Source organism: Triturus cristatus, chromosome 11 (genome assembly GCF_964204655.1).
Source record: "Triturus cristatus chromosome 11, aTriCri1.1, whole genome shotgun sequence".
NCBI classification, from domain to species: domain Eukaryota; kingdom Metazoa; phylum Chordata; class Amphibia; order Caudata; family Salamandridae; genus Triturus; species Triturus cristatus.
In genome coordinates this window covers 579,467,147-579,488,909 of record NC_140594.1, presented here as the reverse complement: position 1 = coordinate 579,488,909, position 21,763 = coordinate 579,467,147, and the positions used below count along the sequence as shown (strand labels likewise).

Here is a 21,763-nt window from a genome sequence, read left to right as displayed (position 1 = left end):
TCAATACCTGTATTGCCCATTCGACCTGGCATAATTCCAAATCGGGGACCCATCATTTTTCGGGCGGTGCGGTGGCTCCACGGCTGGACCTGCCGTGCTATTATATCAAACCCAAGAATGCCCTGCATATAAGCTCGCACTCCAAAGACAGGTAAGTTGCAACAACAACTTTATTTAGACATGAAGCAGGCGTTTCAGTCCGTGTTCTCCTTTAAAATTTGCCTGACGCGTTTCAAAGATCACCATCCTCTTTTTCAAAGGCAATGTTAAAGTTCCAAAAGCTTTTCCTGCTGCAAATCCGCTTTCAATGTGAGAAGTTTTCAAAAGCGCTCCTGCATGGCTTTCACTACAATAGCTCATTAAGCTCAGGTGTGTCTTTGCAGAGCATTGCGGTATTTGTAGTCTTACGGCATTTTAAGAGAAAAGCCCTCCACTGGGCAAAGACTGAAAATCCTGCTTCCATAGCATTTCAATACCTGTATTGCCCATTCGACCTGGCATAATTCCAAATCGGGGACCCATCATATTTCGGGCGGTGCGGTGGCTCCACGGCTGGACCTGCCGTGCTATTATATCAAACCCAAGAATGCCCTGCATATAAGCTCGCACTCCAAAGACAGGTAAGTTGCAACAACAACTTTATTTAGACATGAAGCAGGCGTTTCAGTCCGTGTTCTCCTTTAAAATTTGCCTGACGCGTTTCAAAGATCACCATCCTCTTTTTCAAAGGCAATGTTAAAGTTCCAAAAGCTTTTCCTGCTGCAAATCCGCTTTCAATGTGAGAAGTTTTCAAAAGCGCTCCTGCATGGCTTTCACTACAATAGCTCATTAAGCTCAGGTGTGTCTTTGCAGAGCATTGCGGTATTTGTAGTCTTACGGCATTTTAAGAGAAAAGACCTCCAGTGGGCAAAGACTGAAAATCCTGCTTCCATAGCATTTCAATACCTGTATTGCCCATTCGACCTGGCATATTTCCAAATCGGGGACCCATCATTTTTCGGGCGGTGCGGTGGCTCCAGGGCTGGACCTGCCGTGCTATTATATCAAACCCAAGAATGCCCTGCATATAAGCTCGCACTCCAAAGACAGGTAAGTTGCAACAACAACTTTATTTAGACATGAAGCAGGCGTTTCAGTCCGTGTTCTCCTTTAAAATTTGCCTGACGCGTTTCAAAGATCACCATCCTCTTTTTCAAAGGCAATGTTAAAGTTCCAAAAGCTTTTCCTGCTGCAAATCCGCTTTCAATGTGAGAAGTTTTCAAAAGCGCTCCTGCATAGCTTTCACTACAATAGCTCATTAAGCTCAGGTGTGTCTTTGCAGAGCATTGCGGTATTTGTAGTCTTACGGCATTTTAAGAGAAAAGCCCTCCAGTGGGCAAAGACTGAAAATCCTGCTTCCATAGCATTTCAATACCTGTATTGCCCATTCGACCAGGCATAATTCCAAATCGGGGACCCATCATTTTTCGGGCGGTGCGGTGGCTCCACGGCTGGACCTGCCGTGCTATTACATCAAACCCAAGAATGCCCTGCATATAAGCTCGCACTCCAAAGACAGGTAAGTTGCAACAACAACTTTATTTAGACATGAAGCAGGCGTTTCAGTCCGTGTTCTCCTTTAAAATTTGCCTGACGCGTTTCAAAGATCACCATCCTCTTTTCCAAAGGCAATGTTAAAGTTCCAAAAGCTTTTCCTGCTGCAAATCCGCTTTCAATGTGAGAAGTTTTCAAAAGCGCTCCTGCATGGCTTTCACTACAATAGCTCATTAAGCTCAGGTGTGTCTTTGCAGAGCATTGCGGTATTTGTAGTCTTACGGCATTTTAAGAGAAAAGCCCTCCAGTGGGCAAAGACTGAAAATCCTGCTTCCATAGCATTTCAATACCTGTATTGCCCATTCGACCTGGCATAATTCCAAATCGGGGACCCATCATTTTTCGGGCGGTGCGGTGGCTCCACGGCTGGACCTGCCGTGCTATTATATCAAACCCAAGAATGCCCTGCATATAAGCTCGCACTCCAAAGACAGGTAAGTTGCAACAACAACTTTATTTAGACATGAAGCAGGCGTTTCAGTCCGTGTTCTCCTTTAAAATTTGCCTGACGCGTTTCAAAGATCACCATCCTCTTTTCCAAAGGCAATGTTAAAGTTCCAAAAGCTTTTCCTGCTGCAAATCCGCTTTCAATGTGAGAAGTTTTCAAAAGCGCTCCTGCATGGCTTTCACTACAATAGCTCATTAAGCTCAGGTGTGTCTTTGCAGAGCATTGCGGTATTTGTAGTCTTACGGCATTTTAAGAGAAAAGCCCTCCAGTGGGCAAAGACTGAAAATCCTGCTTCCATAGCATTTCAATACCTGTATTGCCCATTCGACCTGGCATAATTCCAAATCGGGGACCCATCATTTTTCGGGCGGTGCGGTGGCTCCACGGCTGGACCTGCCGTGCTATTATATCAAACCCAAGAATGCCCTACATATAAGCTCGCACTCCAAAGACAGGTAAGTTGCAACAACAACTTTATTTAGACATGAAGCAGGCGTTTCAGTCCGTGTTCTCCTTTAAAATTTGCCTGACGCGTTTCAAAGATCACCATCCTCTTTTTCAAAGGCAATGTTAAAGTTCCAAAAGCTTTTCCTGCTGCAAATCCGCTTTCAATGTGAGAAGTTTTCAAAAGCGCTCCTGCATGGCTTTCACTACAATAGCTCATTAAGCTCAGGTGTGTCTTTGCAGAGCATTGCGGTATTTGTAGTCTTACGGCATTTTAAGAGAAAAGCCCTCCAGTGGGCAAAGACTGAAAATCCTGCTTCCATAGCATTTCAATACCTGTATTGCCCATTCGACCTGGCATAATTCCAAATCGGGGACCCATCATTTTTCGGGTGGTGCGGTAGCTGAGCCGTGGAGCTACCGCACCGCCCAAAAAATGATGGGTCCCCGATTTGGAATTATGCCAGGTCGAATGGGCAACACAGGTATTGAAATGCTATGGAAGCAGGATTTTCAGTCTTTGCCCACTGGAGGGCTTTTCTCTTAAAATGCCGTAAGACTACAAATACCGCAATGCTCTGCAAAGACACACCTGAGCTTAATGAGCTATTGTAGTGAAAGCCATGCAGGAGCGCTTTTGAAAACTTCTCACATTGAAAGCGGATTTGCAGCAGGAAAAGCTTTTGGAACTTTAACATTGCCTTTGAAAAAGAGGATGGTGATCTTTGAAACGCGTCAGGCAAATTTTAAAGGGGAACACGGACTGAAACGCCTGCTTCATGTCTAAATAAAGTTGTTGTTGCAACTTACCTGTCTTTGGAGTGCGAGCTTATATGCAGGGCATTCTCGGGTTTGATATAATAGCACGGCAGGTCCAGCCGTGGAGCTACCGCACCGCCCGAAAAATGATGGGTCCCCGATTTGGAATTATGCCAGGTCGAATGGGCAACACAGGTATTGAAATGCTATGGAAGCAGGATTTTCAGTCTTTGCCCACTGGAGGGCTTTTCTCTTAAAATGCCGTAAGACTACAAATACCGCAATGCTCTGCAAAGACACACCTGAGCTTAATGAGCTATTGTAGTGAAAGCCATGCAGGAGCGCTTTTGAAAACTTCTCACATTGAAAGCGGATTTGCAGGAGGAAAAGCTTTTGGAACTTTAACATTGCCTTTGAAAAAGAGGATGGTGATCTTTGAAACGCGTCAGGCAAATTTTAAAGGAGAACACGGACTGAAACGCCTGCTTCATGTCTAAATAAAGTTGTTGTTGCAACTTACCTGTCTTTGGAGTGCGAGCTTATATGCAGGGCATTCTTGGGTTTGATATATGTATATATATAAAACAATAGTACTGTAGTAAATACAAATATATGACTATGTTTTCAAAGTCCTTACTGAAATTTGCAGCCTTTGTCAGTTACGCCTGAACACTTGCTCCCCTTCAATGAGGCCCACACCGATACCTTAAAGGGCACTTGTTTTAAGCCTTATTCCTGCCCACTAGTGAATAGGCAGGGGGTCAGGCATCACTGGCTCCTTGTGACAGTGAGTTTCTTACTGAACATCCTACTCCAGAGAGCCTTGTGTTTTAGGTTTACAGCAGTAAGGTGTACCCCAATTCATTGTACACAGCTCCACTGGATAAGGAATCCAACAGGATTGAGTTGTTTGGCAAATGTATGTTCTCCTCTGCAGCCTGGCATTGTGATAGGTAAATGCTGCATGTTTGTTGGGTCACTACACCAAGGGTAGCTTCTGTATCTGGGTGTTGAGGTTACACCCTTCTAATTTTGTGAGCCAGGCAGTTTCCAGAGAGCATGTGCCAGCTAACATTTTTTTTGCTCACGGGCATGATCAGGGGGAGGGGTCTTCTAACTTAAGTAGGTTAAGAAAGGCTGACCTAGTGCCAGCACTAACCTGCAATTATCAGGGTCTTGAGCGACTACGCACTGGCCTGATTACATTTTAGAGCAGCCCAGACACTTAGGACATCATCCCCGTACTTCCCAAGGCTGCATGTCACTAATTCCTGGCAATGACCCTCATTCTCACCTGCCTCACCACCCCACCCTTCCCCAGTCATCACAGGTTGGGGTGGGGTCAACAAGCATTACTGACCACACCCTATCAGAAGTTGGGAAAGAGTGGGGCTACACAGGAACATGCTGAAGGAAGGAAAACTATTCCCTTTCTATATTATGCCAACAATTACTCTGTTTGCTTCCAGCTTTTCTCAAGGCTGGGACAGAAGGTGCCGGAAGCTTCCTTGTTCCTGTAAAACACATGGGTTCTGGATGTGCACTGCACATGAAGATATGCTTTTTGTTCAGCACTCTCATATGTGCTAATGACTTATGATAAGTCATGTCAGAAGTGAGAGCAACAAGACCAGTGATCATAGTCATTGAGATGAGGGCAGTGAAGAGGTAGCATTGAGGACAGTGGGGAATAACATCATCAGTTTCTAGAATTTCTTTAATGGCTCTCAGGCTGCATGGTCTTGTTTTCTGATTGGCCAAAGCTGCCTGATGCATTCCATGTATAGCTTGCTTGAAAGTAAATTGCTTTTTCACAGTAATGGCTTGTTTTTGGCTCTGAGTATCATGGTATTTTTTTCTACTTCCTAAATGTTTCTAGTTGTTCCTGATCTTCTTGGGGACTCTGTGCAGGAGTGGTATTGGTAGAAAGTCAGAAAGGAGGCCGGAGCTCCACTTGAAATGAAAAGATTCCCCGAGCGATAGCCGCCTTGGAAACCCCAATATGCATAATTGGGGACCTTGTGATTCTCAATAGAAGTGAACAGATCTAACTAAAGCTATCCCCACTCTAAAAAGAGACCTCTCACCACCTCTAGATGGAGACTCCATTTGTGATCTGGTAGGCATCTTCAGTTGAGTTCATTCACCATAGAGTTCAGAGGGCCCGCCAGGCGTTGAACCAACAGGGAAAGGCCCTGGCATTCCAGCCATGTCCAGAGACGCAGAGGCTCTTGAAAAAGGGTCCACAATCCTATCTCGCCCTGTTTGTTGCAGTACAACATGGTGGTGGCATTGTCTGTGAACACCTGCACCAGCTTTACCTTGATTGGAGGAAGAAAGGATATCAATCCCAAGCGGATTGCCAAAGCTCCAACAGGATGATGTGAAGCTCATACTTCGCTGGAGATCTGAGTCCTCTAATCACCTCTCCCAGATGGCAGCTCCCTCCAAAAAGTGGCGCATCTGTCAATACAGTGAGGTCTGAATTGGAAAGGGAAAGAGGTCTGCCACTGACCCAATCGCGGTTCATCAGCCACCACTGCAAATCTTTCGTAGTTCCATCCGAGATCTGCACCATGTTGGAGAGATGTCCTTAATGATGTGCCCACTGGGACTTCAGGTCCTACTGCATAGCCTGCATATGCCAACGGGAATATGTTACAAGCAGGATTCAGGAGAAGGCCCAACAACCTCATGGTCATTCTCACCGAAATCCACAACAGAGGCTGAAACATCAGAATTATAGCCTGATTATCCGGGACTCGCTACTCAGAAGGATATGCCGGAAACTGCACTGTGTCCAGAACAGATGCGATGAAAGGGAGCGTCTGAGAGGGAGTCAGGGGTGACTTTGACACTTTGATAGCTAACCCAATAGTGCAAGAGGTTCACCATATGCTGGAGGTGGGAGACGACTGCCTGTGATGAGCCTGCCTTCAACAGGCAATCCTCGATGTAGGGGAAGACTGAAACACCTGACCTCCACAGATGAACTGCAACCACCACCATCACTTTTGTGAACACCCGAGGGGCGCTGGTGAGGCCAAAAAGGAGCACCGCAAACTGAAACAGGCCCACTGTGAACCACAGGTAACATCTGTGGGCAGATTCACAGCTGGAACGCTTTAAGGACAGCAGAGCTATGGCCAGATGGCAAGAACCATCAAAGGGCATGTCCAAACAAGATACTTAATAAGGGACTGGGATTTGTCCCTACTTCTCAGGAAGATGAATTTAAACTTAACTGCAAATTCAAAATGTTTTTCACAAAATTCTGAAGCAAGGCCTTATTTTTTTAATAAAGCTGAACCAAAGGTAAGAGGTGATTCTGGTTTAAGAAACCCCTTTGCTTTCACCCCAGCTACCAGCACTATACCCAATGAAACTATTACCTTTGAACAGGCAGTACTGAATGACATAAAAAAAAAACATGACGGAAATGAGACCATTCTCTAATCTATCAAGAGAAGAAAGGAAAGCTATTAGCTCACTTTCTAATGATGACTCTATCACCATAAAACCTGCTGACAAGGGCGGAGCCATGGTGGTCCTCTCCACCACAGATTACAGAAACCAATGCTTGAGACAACTTTTCAAATGCAAGGTATTACATGGTAATCACTGAGGACCCTACAAAAAAACAGACTTGAGAAATTCTTACTATACTGAATGAAGCCAGTCATGAGATGGATTATGAAAAGAATGAATGTCCGAAAATCCCATACTTTTACACCCTACATATAATACCCTCCCCCATTGCCGCCTGTTTGTCTCCCCCATGCCGCCTGTTTGTTTCGGGTATTGGCTCCATATTGGAGCCCCTCTCCAAATTTTGTGACCATTTAATTCGGCCACTGGTGTAAAAAACTCCTTCATTTCTGAAAGACACAAAAGATGTTCTCAACCTTATCAAAGACATTAATCAAAGTGGAACTGTTAAGCTACTTGTTTCATCGGATGTTGAGACATTATATACTAATATCCCTAAAGATGCGAGCCTTGAAGTGATTGAGGAAATAATGAGAGCTAGTAATTGGACAACACCCTACACCAACACACTTCATCATTGACTGTGCATCAATAGTATTGAAAAATAATTTCTTTCAATTCGAAACAAAAACTATAGTTACAAATATAAGGGACTTCGATGGGGAGCAGCTCTGCCCCCGGTCTGGCCTGCCTGTATATGTCCAATTTTGAAAAAAACTACATTCTATGTGACGGCAACCCTTACAGAAACAACATACAGTTGTGGAGGAGGTTCATTGAGGATATCCTCATAGTGTGGAAAGACGAACCGGAATTATATGAACTCTTTAGACCCATACTTGAAAGTTTCAAAGAATGTGTCCGACAAGGAATTATCTTTTTGAAATTTAACCATTACCATTACGTAAATGGCTTGTTGACAACCAAGGCCTTCAGAAAACCTACAGGCCGTGACAGTCTTCTATTCTCTGATAGACATCATCCCAGTTCATTAAGAAATACCTTGCCATTTGGCCAATTTCTGAGGATCAGAAGAAACTGTAGCGACCTAAGGGATTTTGATCAGCAGTCTGGTAGAGTAAAAGAAAAACTGATGAAGAGAAATTAACCCTACAACACCATCAACAAGGCATGTAAAAGAGAGAGGAACAATAACTGGGATGCATTACTAGAACAAAGACCACAAGAACTATCAAAAATACTAACTTGTGTCACTACTTTTACTCCAAATTCAAATAGAATCAATTATTAACAAACGGTGGAACATTGTCAACTGCAATTCACTTAATTTTGACCGTTTCTGTTTTGCATTTAAATGCACCAAAAACCGTAGAGATATGCTGGTTCACACCAGACCACTAATTAAAGAACAGAAAAACAAAATACATGTGGATTACCACCTGTAACTGGTTATTTTCTGTGTAGGAAATGTAATGTTTGTATATTGACAAAACAAACGAGAGAGATTGTAGGTTCAGAGCTGTTTTGAAAGTGTAGATTAGTTAATTTTAATTCAACTTTCAATTCTTCACCAATTTCCCCCATTATAACTGCTTTTATTCTGGGAGTCCCTGTTAATGATTAAAAACGATAACCTAATCAACATAGAGTGGGACCACAACTCACTTCCAAGTGTGTACCCACAATAATGATTCACCAGGTGTGTGTTCGCAAGATTTTCTAACTCTTCGTATTCTAAAAACGAATCCAGAACATTAAAAGCGACCTCAAAAATAAAGAATAAAATATTCATGTAACCATACAATTGTGGGGGATGAATACAAAAGAGGATCCTCCTTTGTAGCCATGGTAGGAAGAGAGACCAGGCGAGTGTCAGGTGAGGAGTTTATTCTTCTGGCGTCTGACAGTTCCCATACCAGTCGTCCTATTCCTGTTCCCCTTCTGGGAGCTATTAACTATAAGGGTCCTTAGTCACCTCCCATTTGTCTCCCTCTCTAGAGCTATCAAATAGAAAAAGGAATTGGCTACAATTTGGGAAGCTTCGACCCGGTAGGCGTCAGATTCGGAGTCGGACGACACCCATCCTGCTCTGTGTTGGATTCAGGAATGACGAAAGGGACGGCGCCAGTGGCGGTGGCACTGTACTGGGCACCAAGGAAAGTTTCAGTCTCAACCAGCATCCCTGCTCCAGATCCAGCAAGGGATCCATGGGCCCAACTGGTGCCAAGGGTGAACCTACTGGCATGGGTATAGAAGGAGCAGGGCCCGAAGGCACTCCAGAAGGGCTGCCAAATATGAGGTGCACAGCCTCATAAAACTCCTTCAGCTGGGTGGGGGTCAATCTGGGAAAATCAGAGATGTGTGGAGCGAGCCCGGGTTCCCGGCTCTTCTGACTCACTGGCCTGGAGCGCTGACGCGTCTCATTGGAAGACTTTGACGGACACAGCGAAGTCGAAGACTTCTTAACTTCTTACGTTGTGGGACTTACCCAACTTTCCCGATGACTTGGAGTACAACGAAGACCATCATGAAGGGCTCTGCAAATGCTCCCGGGACCTTTCGCACGAATGGGACCTCTAGCGTTGCGGAGTTGACCAACGTCAGGCAGCAAGGAGCTTGAGGGAGTACTCTCTCAGCGCCTCGCGATGCATGGCACGGTATTGGAGTTGTGGTACCGCTTGTGGAACCCCCTCCCTTGGGGCGGTGACATTTATTTGATTGGGGAGGGAGCGTGGCACTTCCCCTCCCTAAGTCTACTTGAGGCCCCGGGAAGTGATCCACTGGAGGCAGTAGGTTAATTGAAGGGGATGGGGTGTGCAGCCCCCCTCCCAGACCATACTTCAAGCCCGGGACCCCATCCTCAGGGACCGAATTTACAATTGGTGGAAATAAACATGCGGTCCCCTCCCCTTGAGGTCCCAGGGACTACGTCCCCTGAAGCAGATACGTTAATCTAAGGGGAAATCGTGTGGCCCCCTTCCCCGAGTCTTCAGGCCCTGGGGACCCCATCACACCAGGGCCAATTTTATAATTGGAGGAGGGTGGCTTGCACCCCCTTCCAGAGCCTCCTTGAGGCCCTGGGAATCCCATCCCATGTTTTACGGGGAGGGTTGTGCACCCCCTCACCTCCCTGACCCATACTATGGCCCTGGAGACGCCATCTCCAGTGGCTAGCTCTGTGGTAGTGACTGTATTCCTTAGTATTAGAGCAAGTTGGATGCAATTTAGCAGAGGTCTCGTGGGGGCTAACACTGGGTATTGGCCTATGGACCATCCTGTGCAGGAGGCTGAACAGGGTGAAGAAAAATCGCCTAAAATCTCTTTAAGACACTGGAAATGAAACCCCCGAAGACTGTTATAGTGTCAGATTCCCCTAAGAATGCTTCATGGTACACTGGAGGCAAACTACCAAAAGTTGCTCCATTACTTTAAGAAATCAGGTTTTAAGAAAGGGACACTGATACTTTAGGGCTGCTACAGTACTGAAGTAAGGTCAAGCAGTCTATATTGTGGTGAACAAATATCTGAGAAGGAATTAAGTGTCCCGGGAGATCAGGAAAATAAGAAGTTCTTACCAAAGCAAATCGTGCACCTGGAAACTGGGCCATGAAGCTTTTCCACATCCTGATAGTCATCATTGACAGACAGCTGAATGTACTGGGATAGTCCATTCGCCTAGAGGGAAACATTCAAGCCATTGAGAAGATATAACATACTAGCTTAATCGTTAATGTCACAAGATCATTTCCTTAACCTTACCGGCAGTATATGACTTCCTTGCTATTGCCCTCATAGCCCTCATAGCCCTGCAAATATATCTCATACACAACTCTCACAACCAGTATTCCTGTACCATAATCTACAGTTCATGGACATCCGGCATTTAAATACCATGAAGTAAATCTTCACAACTAGTGCTCTTACATCACTCCATGAATTACCCATATTAATAGCTCCTAGCAAATTCCTTACAACTTTACCAATGGTAATAATGTGACATCACTTTCTATAGCTCTGCCACAGGCAGCAACACCTTAATTTTCTCATGATATGTCACTTGAAAACCAGCAATTCAACACAATTATCTAAACGTTTCTGCTTTATGTCCTCTCCATATCATTTGCTCCAAATCTGTGACTCCTAATCCATCTTCGTCAGGTCACACCTCTGTAAGCACATCTACACCATTCAGTACAGCTCTAATGCCAGATACCTCATACAGGTACTGATGTAGTGTGTCTACACCATTCCTCACAACCTTATCACAGCTACCCACTCCTGATATGTGCCAATAATCTCTGACACACTCAGACACTGGTCATAAAAAGCTTCTCCACAATCCAAGCTCTTGCACCATCCCCGCAGCCTCGAAAATCATCTGGCTTAGCAGAACAATTTTCTTATAAGCCTTATAAGCTCTCTTACCTGTAATGCATTCTCTACCTCAGGCACCCGCTGGAAGGTGACTACAACTGGAATGATGCCAAGTGCCTCCATCTGAAGCAGTGCCTTGTCTACGCCCTCCACAGCCTGCGAGTCTCCACTGGAGAAGAAGATGGCCACCTTTCTGCCCAGCAGTGTGGACCGTGCTCGCTTGAAGACGTTCCTGGACACAAACCTAATAGAGGCAGCAAGGCGACCACGCTGTGATGAACGTGCCTGAACAAGATTGTGCACTGCCTGCAGTAGCTGCCGTCTGCTGTGGTGGTCCTGGAAGCGCACATGGTAGCTGGAGGAGTGTGCATAAGCAAGCAGGGCCACACGGGCCCCTACTGGACAGTTACTGTTGCTGATGCGGAGGTCCTGCAGGAGTGCAGCCACCATGGCCTTCATACGGGCAAAGAGCTCTGGTGTTACCGTGGCTGACATCTCCAAGACAAACACAAGTTCTGTGGGATAAATTGGGCAGAGGGGACTGCCATCTGCATCTGTGAGAGACAGAAGGGTGTTCAACACATCAGACCCAGAAAGGTGGAAACATGATTAACAACCCAAAACAGAACTGCATCACATCATTCTGACCCTAAACAGCAATAAGATCTTTTCCGCACACCATACACAAGTATGCATAAAACTGGTCCAAACATTATGCGTAACACTGGTTGGCTCTGATCTGAACCTCATACACAATGCTGCCTGTGATAGATCCAAATCCTATGCAGAGTCAATGAGTACCATCTACAGACTGCTGGAACCTGCCCAGAACAGATATTGTTTACGGTGACTCGCTGGAACCCTGTACGAAACAATGCTGAGAACTGGTCAGAATCCCCTGCACAGCACTGGCTAGCACCACTCCTAACTCCATGCACAGTCCAGCCCAGAAGGGTCAGTAACACATGCACATTACTGGTCAACACTGAGCAGAACCTCATTACTGATGTTAATGCAATTCATAGCATTGCCTTGTCAGAACTCCATGTAGAGCAGTGTTCAATATTGAGTCTAACCCAGTGATACTGAAAGTACGGCCCTTTCATGCTGCTAATTACTCGACTCGGCACTAATATTAAAAATAGGTTAAATAAACAATGAAGCATGTATTTAAAAGTGAATTGCAGTTAAAGAAAGGAAGTAACTAGGGAGTCCTGCATTCTTAGCTTTAGGAACACCTTAATTTTTAAACAGATCTTTCAGTAAATATCAAATATATGATGAAGTCTCTTCAAAATTCAAAAAGTGTATTTCGGTAACATACGGAAGTGTTTTACCTTCATACACCTGATTATATCACTGCACTTAGAAGTATTATTTTCAATGGGATACATTTCAAAAAGGAATTTAGAAACATTCATGGTTCTCCCCACCCTGACAACAACGCCACAAGTGAACTAAGATGCAACTCAGTTGTTATGTGCAGCCTCTGGGTGGCCTGGATTGGAATGCGATTAAACATGGACAACATTATAGTTTATTAAACTTAACACAAGAAAAGGTTTTGCATATTTATACATGGACAAGATTATGTAAATCGAACGAAAGAGAAGGTTTTCTACAGCACACATTCTGAAGTCATGTATTTTGTGGTCCTCCTATACGTAATGAAGAAAAAGGAGGAAAAATTAAATGAAACAACTGCCTAGGATCTCGTAATTTGGTCAAGTGGGAAGCAGGGATGGATCCCAGGTTTACTGGTTTCCCATTGTGTAATTCAGCCACTAGATGTACATGCTTCGCTTCCCCTACAGCCACTTCACCCCACACCCCCAAACCACCACCCTGCTGGCAACAATGCCACAGACAAAACTTGTTTTGCCCCTAGGAAACTGTTTGTTAGTGCCCGTGATGTAACCCAAAATAAAAGCAAAAGACACACTAGGCTGGGTCTAAACGGGGGTGGCAACAATGGATTTAACCCAGATCTATTGACTCGGGGTGAATGTTTGATTTGCTCTGCATTCTGCCCATCATCTGTGTAACATTTGCTTTCTCGCCCTAAGTGCGCCGGGTATGCCCAGACGTAGGTCCCAGGCTCACTGTGTCACTGGATTCAAGCTAGCCTGGCTGATGAGGGGAGATGCCCCGAAACTAGTCCTAGGATGCTTTCCAGTCCAGGGAGAACCTGGCTTGGCTGTTCGGGCAGGATTGCTCCCATGAGGCACAGGGTCAAGACTGATTTGCATATGGATGGGTCTAAACTGTGGTGGCATGGTGAACAAAAGAACGATGGACTTAACCCAGATCTATTGACTGGGGTTGAATACTCGATTTGCTCTGCCTTACGTCCATCATCTGTGTGTGTTTCGCTTTGTAACTCAAAATAAAGCATGACTCCAAACTAGTCTGAATCCCCTATGCTGCAATGCCCAGGACTGGTCAGATTATTGCCCCAAACACGTTCCAGGAACAGTACAAAATAGATATACATCTTTAAGTGTGCGGGACTGAACCTCTTCTTCAATTGAGCTCAGAAATAATCACAACCCAATGCAGAACCCTTCCTAGGACTGATGAGTGAATGAACGCTAGGGGGTTTTCACAACAACAAATGCCATTCGTTACTTCCAAGAGGAAATTTTAGTGATGGATGCCAACGCTTCGGAGCATGGCAAATGGTTGAGGCTGCCTGACGGTAGTGTTAACTGTGGAGCGACAGTAAGGGGACGTAAGTTGAGTTGCACCTCTGCCCAATGCTGCCACAGACCTCTTTTGGTTCATTTCTAAGACAGGTATTTCTAGTGTAACAGATCGAGGACACAAGTTAAATGTTTGAAAACTAGGGAACACCCAGTGAATTAGTTAAAAGTAGCTTAAGCGTTGGTAAAGAACACTTAGGTCATTCCTAGGTATGGTAGAGTTTTGGTCAAGATAGCACTCATCAATACAAATATCAAATTTAAATGGGATGATAATTTCCAAGAAGCATTTGAATTGTATAAGTTATCTACATGACTCAACTGCTTTAAACCAAAACTGAAAAGTGCTGTCACAATTGATGCAAGTAATAAGGGTCTAGGAGCAGTATTAGATCAGAGGATCGAGAGAGGGGGAAAAATAATTCAGTTTGCCTCAAAGTCCTTCGTGCCATCATGCAAGCAGTATTATCTACGAAGGAGAAGAGAAAAAAAGGTAATTCTATGTTTCAAAGCCCCTCATGACATTCGAAATCCTGTGGTGAAATGTGAAGCTTCTGTTTCAGTATAGGGTTTGAACCACTTTAGACATTGCATACAGGGAAATGAATGTATTATCTGTGGTGATCATGAGCTACTGACAATGACATTTATCATTAAGGGTACATTAATGGCTCGATTTTCTAAACATTGTTATGATAGGGAGCACCAGTCTGGAGTGAAAGTCATCACATTTGACTTTTTGTCACATATATCAAATAAGCTCTAGCGTGTATGGATAACAAAATCTTTAGAATGGTGTGGTAGGTGAGTCAGGGTGTAGGAATTCTCCTTTATATTTTGTGGGAGTGGCTAAGGAAGTCCAGTTTATACAGTTTGGAAAGGTTATTTGAGGAAGTGCAATTAAAGTGGTCTTGATTTGTTGTATTAAAAACCATGCCTCCCATAAATGTAAAGGTCATGGTAATTGCATAGTGCCTTGAAGGTCATGTTAAAAGACCAAGGAAAGGCAATGACATACTTAGGTGACCACAGGTTGACTTACAGGTAGAGAAAGCACTGATAGCGTGTCATTACTCTGTGTTAAACCTCAAAAACCGTAAAGCCACTTCTTGTCTCCATGAGTGTTAGCATGCTCAGGGACACATCTGCTGCAGATGATGCAGTTTCCATTGAAACGGGGAGGTAGAAGTAATGAGATATACCTCTGGAATGATACAATTATTCAGCATGTTTTTGGTATTAGGATTAGTGGAGAATGTGGGCAAAGAACGTTTGGTGAAATGTATGTCAGGGTTTTTTTATGGTTGATAACTAACCCCAGATTCCTCACCTTTAGAATATCCCCGGGCGCCAGAGTGGATCCGGAAGATTTTACACTCTTGCTTTGCTGCTCCAGTAGGTGGCATTGTGCAGCTCTGCGTCAACCTCCTTCTACTGAGACTTCAGGTTCCGCTTATACTCCACTGCAGGTGTACTCTGCTTATACCACCTGGAAGTCTAGTAGCAGGATGAGAAGAGGCCCAAGTGCCTAAGAGCTACTCTCACTGAGACCCAGAATGGAGGCTGAGACATCAAGATCATAGCCTGAATGTCCTAGACTCATTGTGGTGAAGGAAAGACCGTGTCCAAAATGATTCAATAGAAAGGGAGCCTTAGCAAAGGAGTTACATGTGACTTTTGGCATGCTGATAGAGAACCCCAGTGACGTTAGGTTAGCATTCATCTGGGGGTGGTTTACGATTGATTGTGGCAAGCCTGCATGGAAGCCAGCTATTAAGGTAGAGGAAAACTGGTATTTCCAACTTCCAAAGGTGTGCTGCGACCATGGCCCTCCCTTTCATGAACAACCGAGGTGCACTAGTGAGGCCAAAGGGAAAATGGCAAATTGAAAATGCTTGTGGCCCACCTTGAACCCAGAGAGCATCTGTGCGACTGCAGAACGGGTACAAAAAAGTAATCATCCTGTAAGCATTTGCAGGACAGATATCTAAAATAGGACAAAGGTCTTCATCCTTCTTCGGCACCCAGATATAATGGAAATAACGCCCAGTACTTAGTTCCTCAGCCAGAACCCTCCTTATGGCTCCTTTGACTAAAAGAGCCTGTACTTCTTGGAGCAAGATGGACAAGTACTTCTCTGAAAGACTTTCGGATGTGAGTGGGAGGTGCAGTGGATCGAAAAGGAATGGTAGGGCATTGATTTGTTAGATGATCTGGAGGACCCCGCTGTTTGATGTGATTATTTTGCCATCCCTGGAGAAAGTATCTGAAACTGCCTCCCACAGGATGGTTGTGTACTGCTAAGGGCAAACTAACTCTGCTAAGTATGGATGCTGGAGGTGCAGGGGACTGAGAAAGTTACTGCTCTTGATGGCATGGGCATTGTCTGCTTCATCCACGCCCAACCCAAAATGTTTGAGGTGCTTGTTGCAGGGGAGGTGGGCCTTGGTGAGTGCAGTACTCCAGTCCTCTGGAGTAGCCTCAAAAGAGATGAGGAATGCCCTGTGACCAGCTCTCTTTAAAGTGTTCCAATATGGAATTAGCCTTCTCGCCAAGCAGGCAAGACCCATCAAATGGCATGTCAATAAAGAGTATTGAACATCTCCAGAGTAGCCTGTTGAACGCATCCATGGGTGCTGCCGAAGCATCATGCTGGTGCCAACTGCTCTCCCGAAGCAGTCATTGGTGCCCAACCCAGAGCGAATAATATACTTTGCGGCATCCTGATCATCATGGATCTTTTGAGCCAAACTGACCTGAAATTCCTCAGGAACTGCTGACACGATCTTGTCAACCATGTCCCATAAAGCATGGGTATATCTTTCCACCATGTAGCTAGCATTGAATGACTGAAGGGCAAGACTGGCAGAGAAAACCTCTACTTCCCACTCACTGAGATCTTGTAAATCCATGTACAAATTGTCATCCTCTTAATGTTGGGAATAATACTCCCCCTCATCACCATTGTCATCCCCTAGGGTTGTTGGCTCTGGTCACAGCCTGAACCAAAGATAAAAGCACAGTTCTGTCTCAATCGGAATTATCTGGGTGACCTTGGTGGAGGCAGAAATAGACCTGGCTCGGAGTCAGATAGTATGATAGGAATGGAGCTGCCTTTTGGCCCCGGCGTCAATGTCTCAAGTACCAGAGTGTATTTTGGTATGGACTGGAAGTCAGCTCTGGTGTTGGAGCAGAACTTGAAGCTGGTTCCGGATGCACAGATGGTGCAGAGGAGTGACCTGCCAGCATTCTGACTGAACACCTCCTTGAATCCTCAGGTTCAGAAAGTGCTCCCAGATGGGTGCAGAAAATTCACAACATGGCCACTCTGAAGTCCTCAATGTGTTACAACATTACCAACGGCCCTGGAAACTCAGGGTGCATCAGTATCAGTTTCGGAATTGGCTCTTCAGCAGAGGACTGGGAGTGGGACCCCATGGCACCTGCATTACACACAAATTTCCCGGCTGAGAGGGGTGAACAGGGATGAAACATTGATTTTGACTTACCGAAGACTTCAACAATGGCCTGTTGTGGTGACATCCTCGAGAGAGGTAACAGGTCAGCGTTCTCAACTTCAAGTGGGAACCGGGCTTCGAGTCTTTTGGCAACATACAGCTTCACTTCAAGGTCTGAAATCACCATCAGGTTAATAAGGGCACACTCCTAACTGGACTTGGAGTCGTGCACCGAACCCAAATAGCAGAGGCAGACCTCTGGGTAACTGTCACGGACATTTGTTTGCAACAGCCCCAACAAGCCTTAAACCCTGCCGTTATAGCCCTTGCACACTAGTGAAGGTTTTTGAGGAAATAAACTCATTAAAGACGAGAAAAAAGTAGGGAGCGAGCTCCGTATATGCGTTAGAAGGCATGGAAAAAAAGGACATCAGATAATAGGGGTAGCACTTATATGCAGCACTGTTTGTCATTTACGTGGCAGAACAAAGTCACAAGGAGCCACACAACTCTACGGCGCTCAGGATGTTGCAGAGCTTACATTTATGCTCTATTTTAGCTTTCCTTTTTAACTTAGAATCTTTTTGTAAAGGTGGTTTGCACATGTTCTCCCCTAATACGAGGAAGTGCCATGTACTCGTTTATTCCTGGTAGATATTGTCACCCGGCAGTCTGCACAATTAGTCCCAGGGGATGACTCTTTCTCCCCAGACTAACTAAAGTCGCTGTTCTGTAAGGCAGATAAGGTTGGTGTGATATTATTTAAACAGCATCCATGCTGAATTCCGTGAGAGGCACTTCACGTCGAAGTTATTATGGAAACTGTGGTGAGCTGTGACTGAGATGCAGCCCTTCTGGCCTCTCCTTCATCCTAAGAAGGAAGATAGCTGTGCAATAGAAGGGTGCAGGCCTGCACACTTAGACAGGTGCATTTGTTTATGCACTGAGGCTGGCTTCCTGACACAGAATACCAAGGTATGGGGTTAAATCATTCCAACAGGTCTGGCAGAAGGGTACTCCCACTATGCTCTCACTCTCTCTAGTGTAAAGGTACTAGTGACATACAGGAGTAATAGTAGGAACAATTAACATGGTTGAATTGTTTGTGTTTTGCATAATTCTAATAATGCTTATAACAATGATGTGTTTCATCTGTTTAATAACCGCAGCTTATGTGTTATTTACAAGGATAAGATATTTTCAATAAATATTTGAAAATGTATTCTTGTATCTTTTTTTTGTGACTCCTTGAGCATGCAAAAGCGACAAACGAAAGGGTTAGATCTGTTTCCACAAATTCCTTAGGGATTGGAGTGGTCATGTTCGAGGTTACCAGTAGCATCTATAACTCTGATACTTTAGGAGTTTAGATGTGGTACTGTGAGCTAGCCAGAAATCAGAAATAGTGATGATATTAGTAGAATAAATCTCTATATTGTGAAGTTTTGTTGACCTAATTTAATACACAGTCCTACTAAATTCGTATGAACCGTACAAACGAGCAATGCTGTAAAATCTTCCGGATCCACTTGGGTGTCTGTGAATATTCTACAGGTGAGGAAACTGCAGTTAAAAGTACCCATTAAAAATCAGACACATCAAAGAATTTCTTAAAAACTTAGGATTGAAAAACAAGTTACTTACCTTCGGTAATGTCTTCACTGGTAGGCACTCTATGTAACTGAAGATTCCTCATCTTATGAAAATTCCCAGGGTCAGAATGGATCTGGAAACTTTCATGGGAATTGCCTCGTGCTTCGGTAGGTGCAGTTGTGCAGCCCCACAAAGGATCTGTCCCGCCTCAGGTATGAAATCAGGGCTGCTATAAATGCGCTATAATATGCTCCGATTTCTGTCTGTGCCAACAGATGTGGTGCATATAGAAATCAATATGTTACAATGTGTAGATGTTTTCAACAGCTGGAACCTAATGAGTGGACAATCAGTTTCCATTTTAAAGGTCGTGGAGGAGGGTGGGTAGGTGAGGAATCTGCTGTTAGATAGAGTCTCTACCAGAAAAGCTGTTACTGAACGTATGTAACTCATTCCTCTTATAAAGACTTCGAACTGCAGATTCCTCACCTTGTGAATAGATACATAGGAGTATATCTCCTCAGGTGTTGGGTCTGTGGAATGGCTCAGACCAGAAAATCCTGCAGGACGGATCAGAGAAAGTGACCATTCTGCCTTGCTAACCAGGCAGTAATGCTTAGTGAACATATGGAGGGATGACCACATAGCAGCCTGGCAGATGTCCAAGACTGGCAGCCTTTGATCTGGTGGAATAAGTCTGCAAACCTTTGGGGGGTTGCTTTTTAGTAAGCCCATAGAATATCTTGATGCACAGCACAATCCATCAGGAGATGGTCTTCTTGTGCACTGCTTTTCCTTTCTTAGCTAAAGATAAACCAAGGTAAAATTGGTCACCCTGATGGTATTCCTGTGAACAATTAATGTAGAAGCAAAGGCTCTTTTTAGGGCAAGACAGTGGACCTATTAATTCTCCTTAGAGAACAAGGTAGCACATAGAAAGCCAGCAAGATGATTGTCTTTCCTATGTGAACAGGCGTGGCTACTTTGAGCAGGAATGCAGCTTTTGTCTGGGGGACCAGTTTCTCGAAGAAGAACAGTGCATAGTGGCACAAAAGACAATGCCTGCTGTTCACTCAGTTGAATGGCTGATGTTATGGTGATGAGGAAAACTGTCTTGATGGTTATAAGACAAAGGGGACAACTGTGCATAACCTTCAAAGGAGCGCACATGAAAAAGGTAAGAACCAAATTGAGGTCCCATTCCGGCATCAGAAATCGATTTGGCTGGAACATGAGGGTTAACCCTTTCAAAGGGCACATCACAACATGTGATTTGAAGGAAGATGGCTGATCCGGTAAACATAAAAAGGATGAAAGAGCCAATAAATTACCTTTAACTGTGGTCACAGCAAAGTCTTGCTGGGTCCGTCAAAGACAAAACAGAAGAATGTCAGAAAAACTTGCTTGCAAGGGTTGAACATGACAAGAGGAACACCAAGCAACAAACTTCTCCCAGTGTCCTGCTTATACAGTTTTTATAAAAGGACACCTGGCTAAGATAATGACAATTGCTTTGGGAGGGAGATCGAAAGCTATTAACTGTCGATGGTCAATCTTCACGCATGGAGGTGTAGGTTGTGCAAGCTCACATGCAGGACTTGGTCCTGCTGCAGCAACAGGAGGGCCACTAGGATGACTTTGGTCTGGTCTTGCCTGATCTTTTTCAGTACTCTGAACAGGAGAGGAAGGGGCAGAAAGGCGTACACGAGTCCCAAGCCCAGTGTAGACGTCTCTTAGGACTGCTTCGGGAACTCCAGTGCCCAAAAGCTTTGACATTGCGTTCTCTCTGCGAAGGCAAATAGATTTAGCCAGGATTCTCCCAATTGCTGGAAGACAGCCTGTGCCACTTTCAAGTGTACCTGCCATTTGTAATCTGATGGCAGCGGCGACTGAGTTTGTCTGCCCTGGCATTCAATGATCCCGCCAGGATCAAGGAAATGCTCTGAGCATTCAGCCTTTTCCAGAGATACAGAGCCTCCTAGCACAGGACCCACAACCCTATACCTCCCTGTTTGTTGCACTACCACATGGTGGTCATGTTGTCTGCGAGCAACTGTACTTATTTCCCCTTGATGGTTGGGAAGAACACCTTCAGTGCCAAGTGAATCCCTTGCAACTCCAGCAAGATGATGTGGAAGCGTGCTTCTGCTGGAAACCAGAATCCTCTGATCTCCACTTTTCCCAGATGGCCTTCGCAACCCAGCAACGATGCAGTTATCACGATATTTAGCTCTGGGTGGGGTAGGGAGAGGGGCCTGCTGCTGGTTAAATTGGAGTAGAGTAGCCACCATTGCAGGCCTTCTGCAGTCTCCTTCTACACCTAGATTGAATCTGGTACATTGTTTTGGTGCTGAGTCCACTGAGACTTCAGATCCGGCTGCAGAGTTTGCATGTGCAACCTGGTCTGGTCCACGAGCAGGATGCAGGGGAACAAGATTCCAAGAAGTCTCAAAACCGAACTCACTGAGCAGCCGCGGCCTGTGCAGGTAAGAGCGGTGGGGCCGGGTTGGGGGGAGAGGGTTTGACAGACGACGATGAGGGAAAATTAATTATTTAATTTTACCTTGTGGTTGTCTGTCAAACCCCCCCCCACCAACACCTCCACCCGGCCCCACCGCCCAGCTGCTCTTTCCTGCACAAGCTGCAGCTGTCACTGAGACCAAGGCTGCAGGTTCAAATATCAGGAACATAACCTGAATGTTGAGGAAAAGTAGGTCGCACACTGCTCGTCACACCAGCAAGTTGCCCCAAAGGACTGTGGGAAATGTAGTGGCGACGGCGGGTACGCCTATGCCACAAAATGTAAATAGAACAGTATGTGTATGCGTTAGCCATCCCTGGACACGTGTTTCGAGGTAGTTGCCTCTCGTCAGCAGGGAGCAGGTCAGTGTAAAGGGGTGCCGCGTGGACTGCCAAATGTAATTAAAAGCAGGTCAAGTACC

General features: G+C 45.0%; 1 protein-coding gene across 2 annotated transcripts in view; it reads right to left on the bottom strand.

The window, feature by feature from the left end:
• LOC146785119 (uncharacterized) overlaps window positions 1–21,763 on the bottom strand; it is a 578,200-nt gene that overhangs the window by 156,974 nt on the left and 399,463 nt on the right. For both annotated transcript variants that reach the window (XM_085633808.1, XM_085633809.1), the window contains exons 26-27: window positions 11,120–11,622; window positions 10,270–10,369 (exon numbers count right to left, since the gene is read on the bottom strand). In XM_085633808.1, coding sequence (XP_085489934.1) covers window positions 10,270–10,369; window positions 11,120–11,622 — 603 coding nt within the window. The remainder of the gene's footprint in view (window positions 1–10,269; window positions 10,370–11,119; window positions 11,623–21,763) is intronic.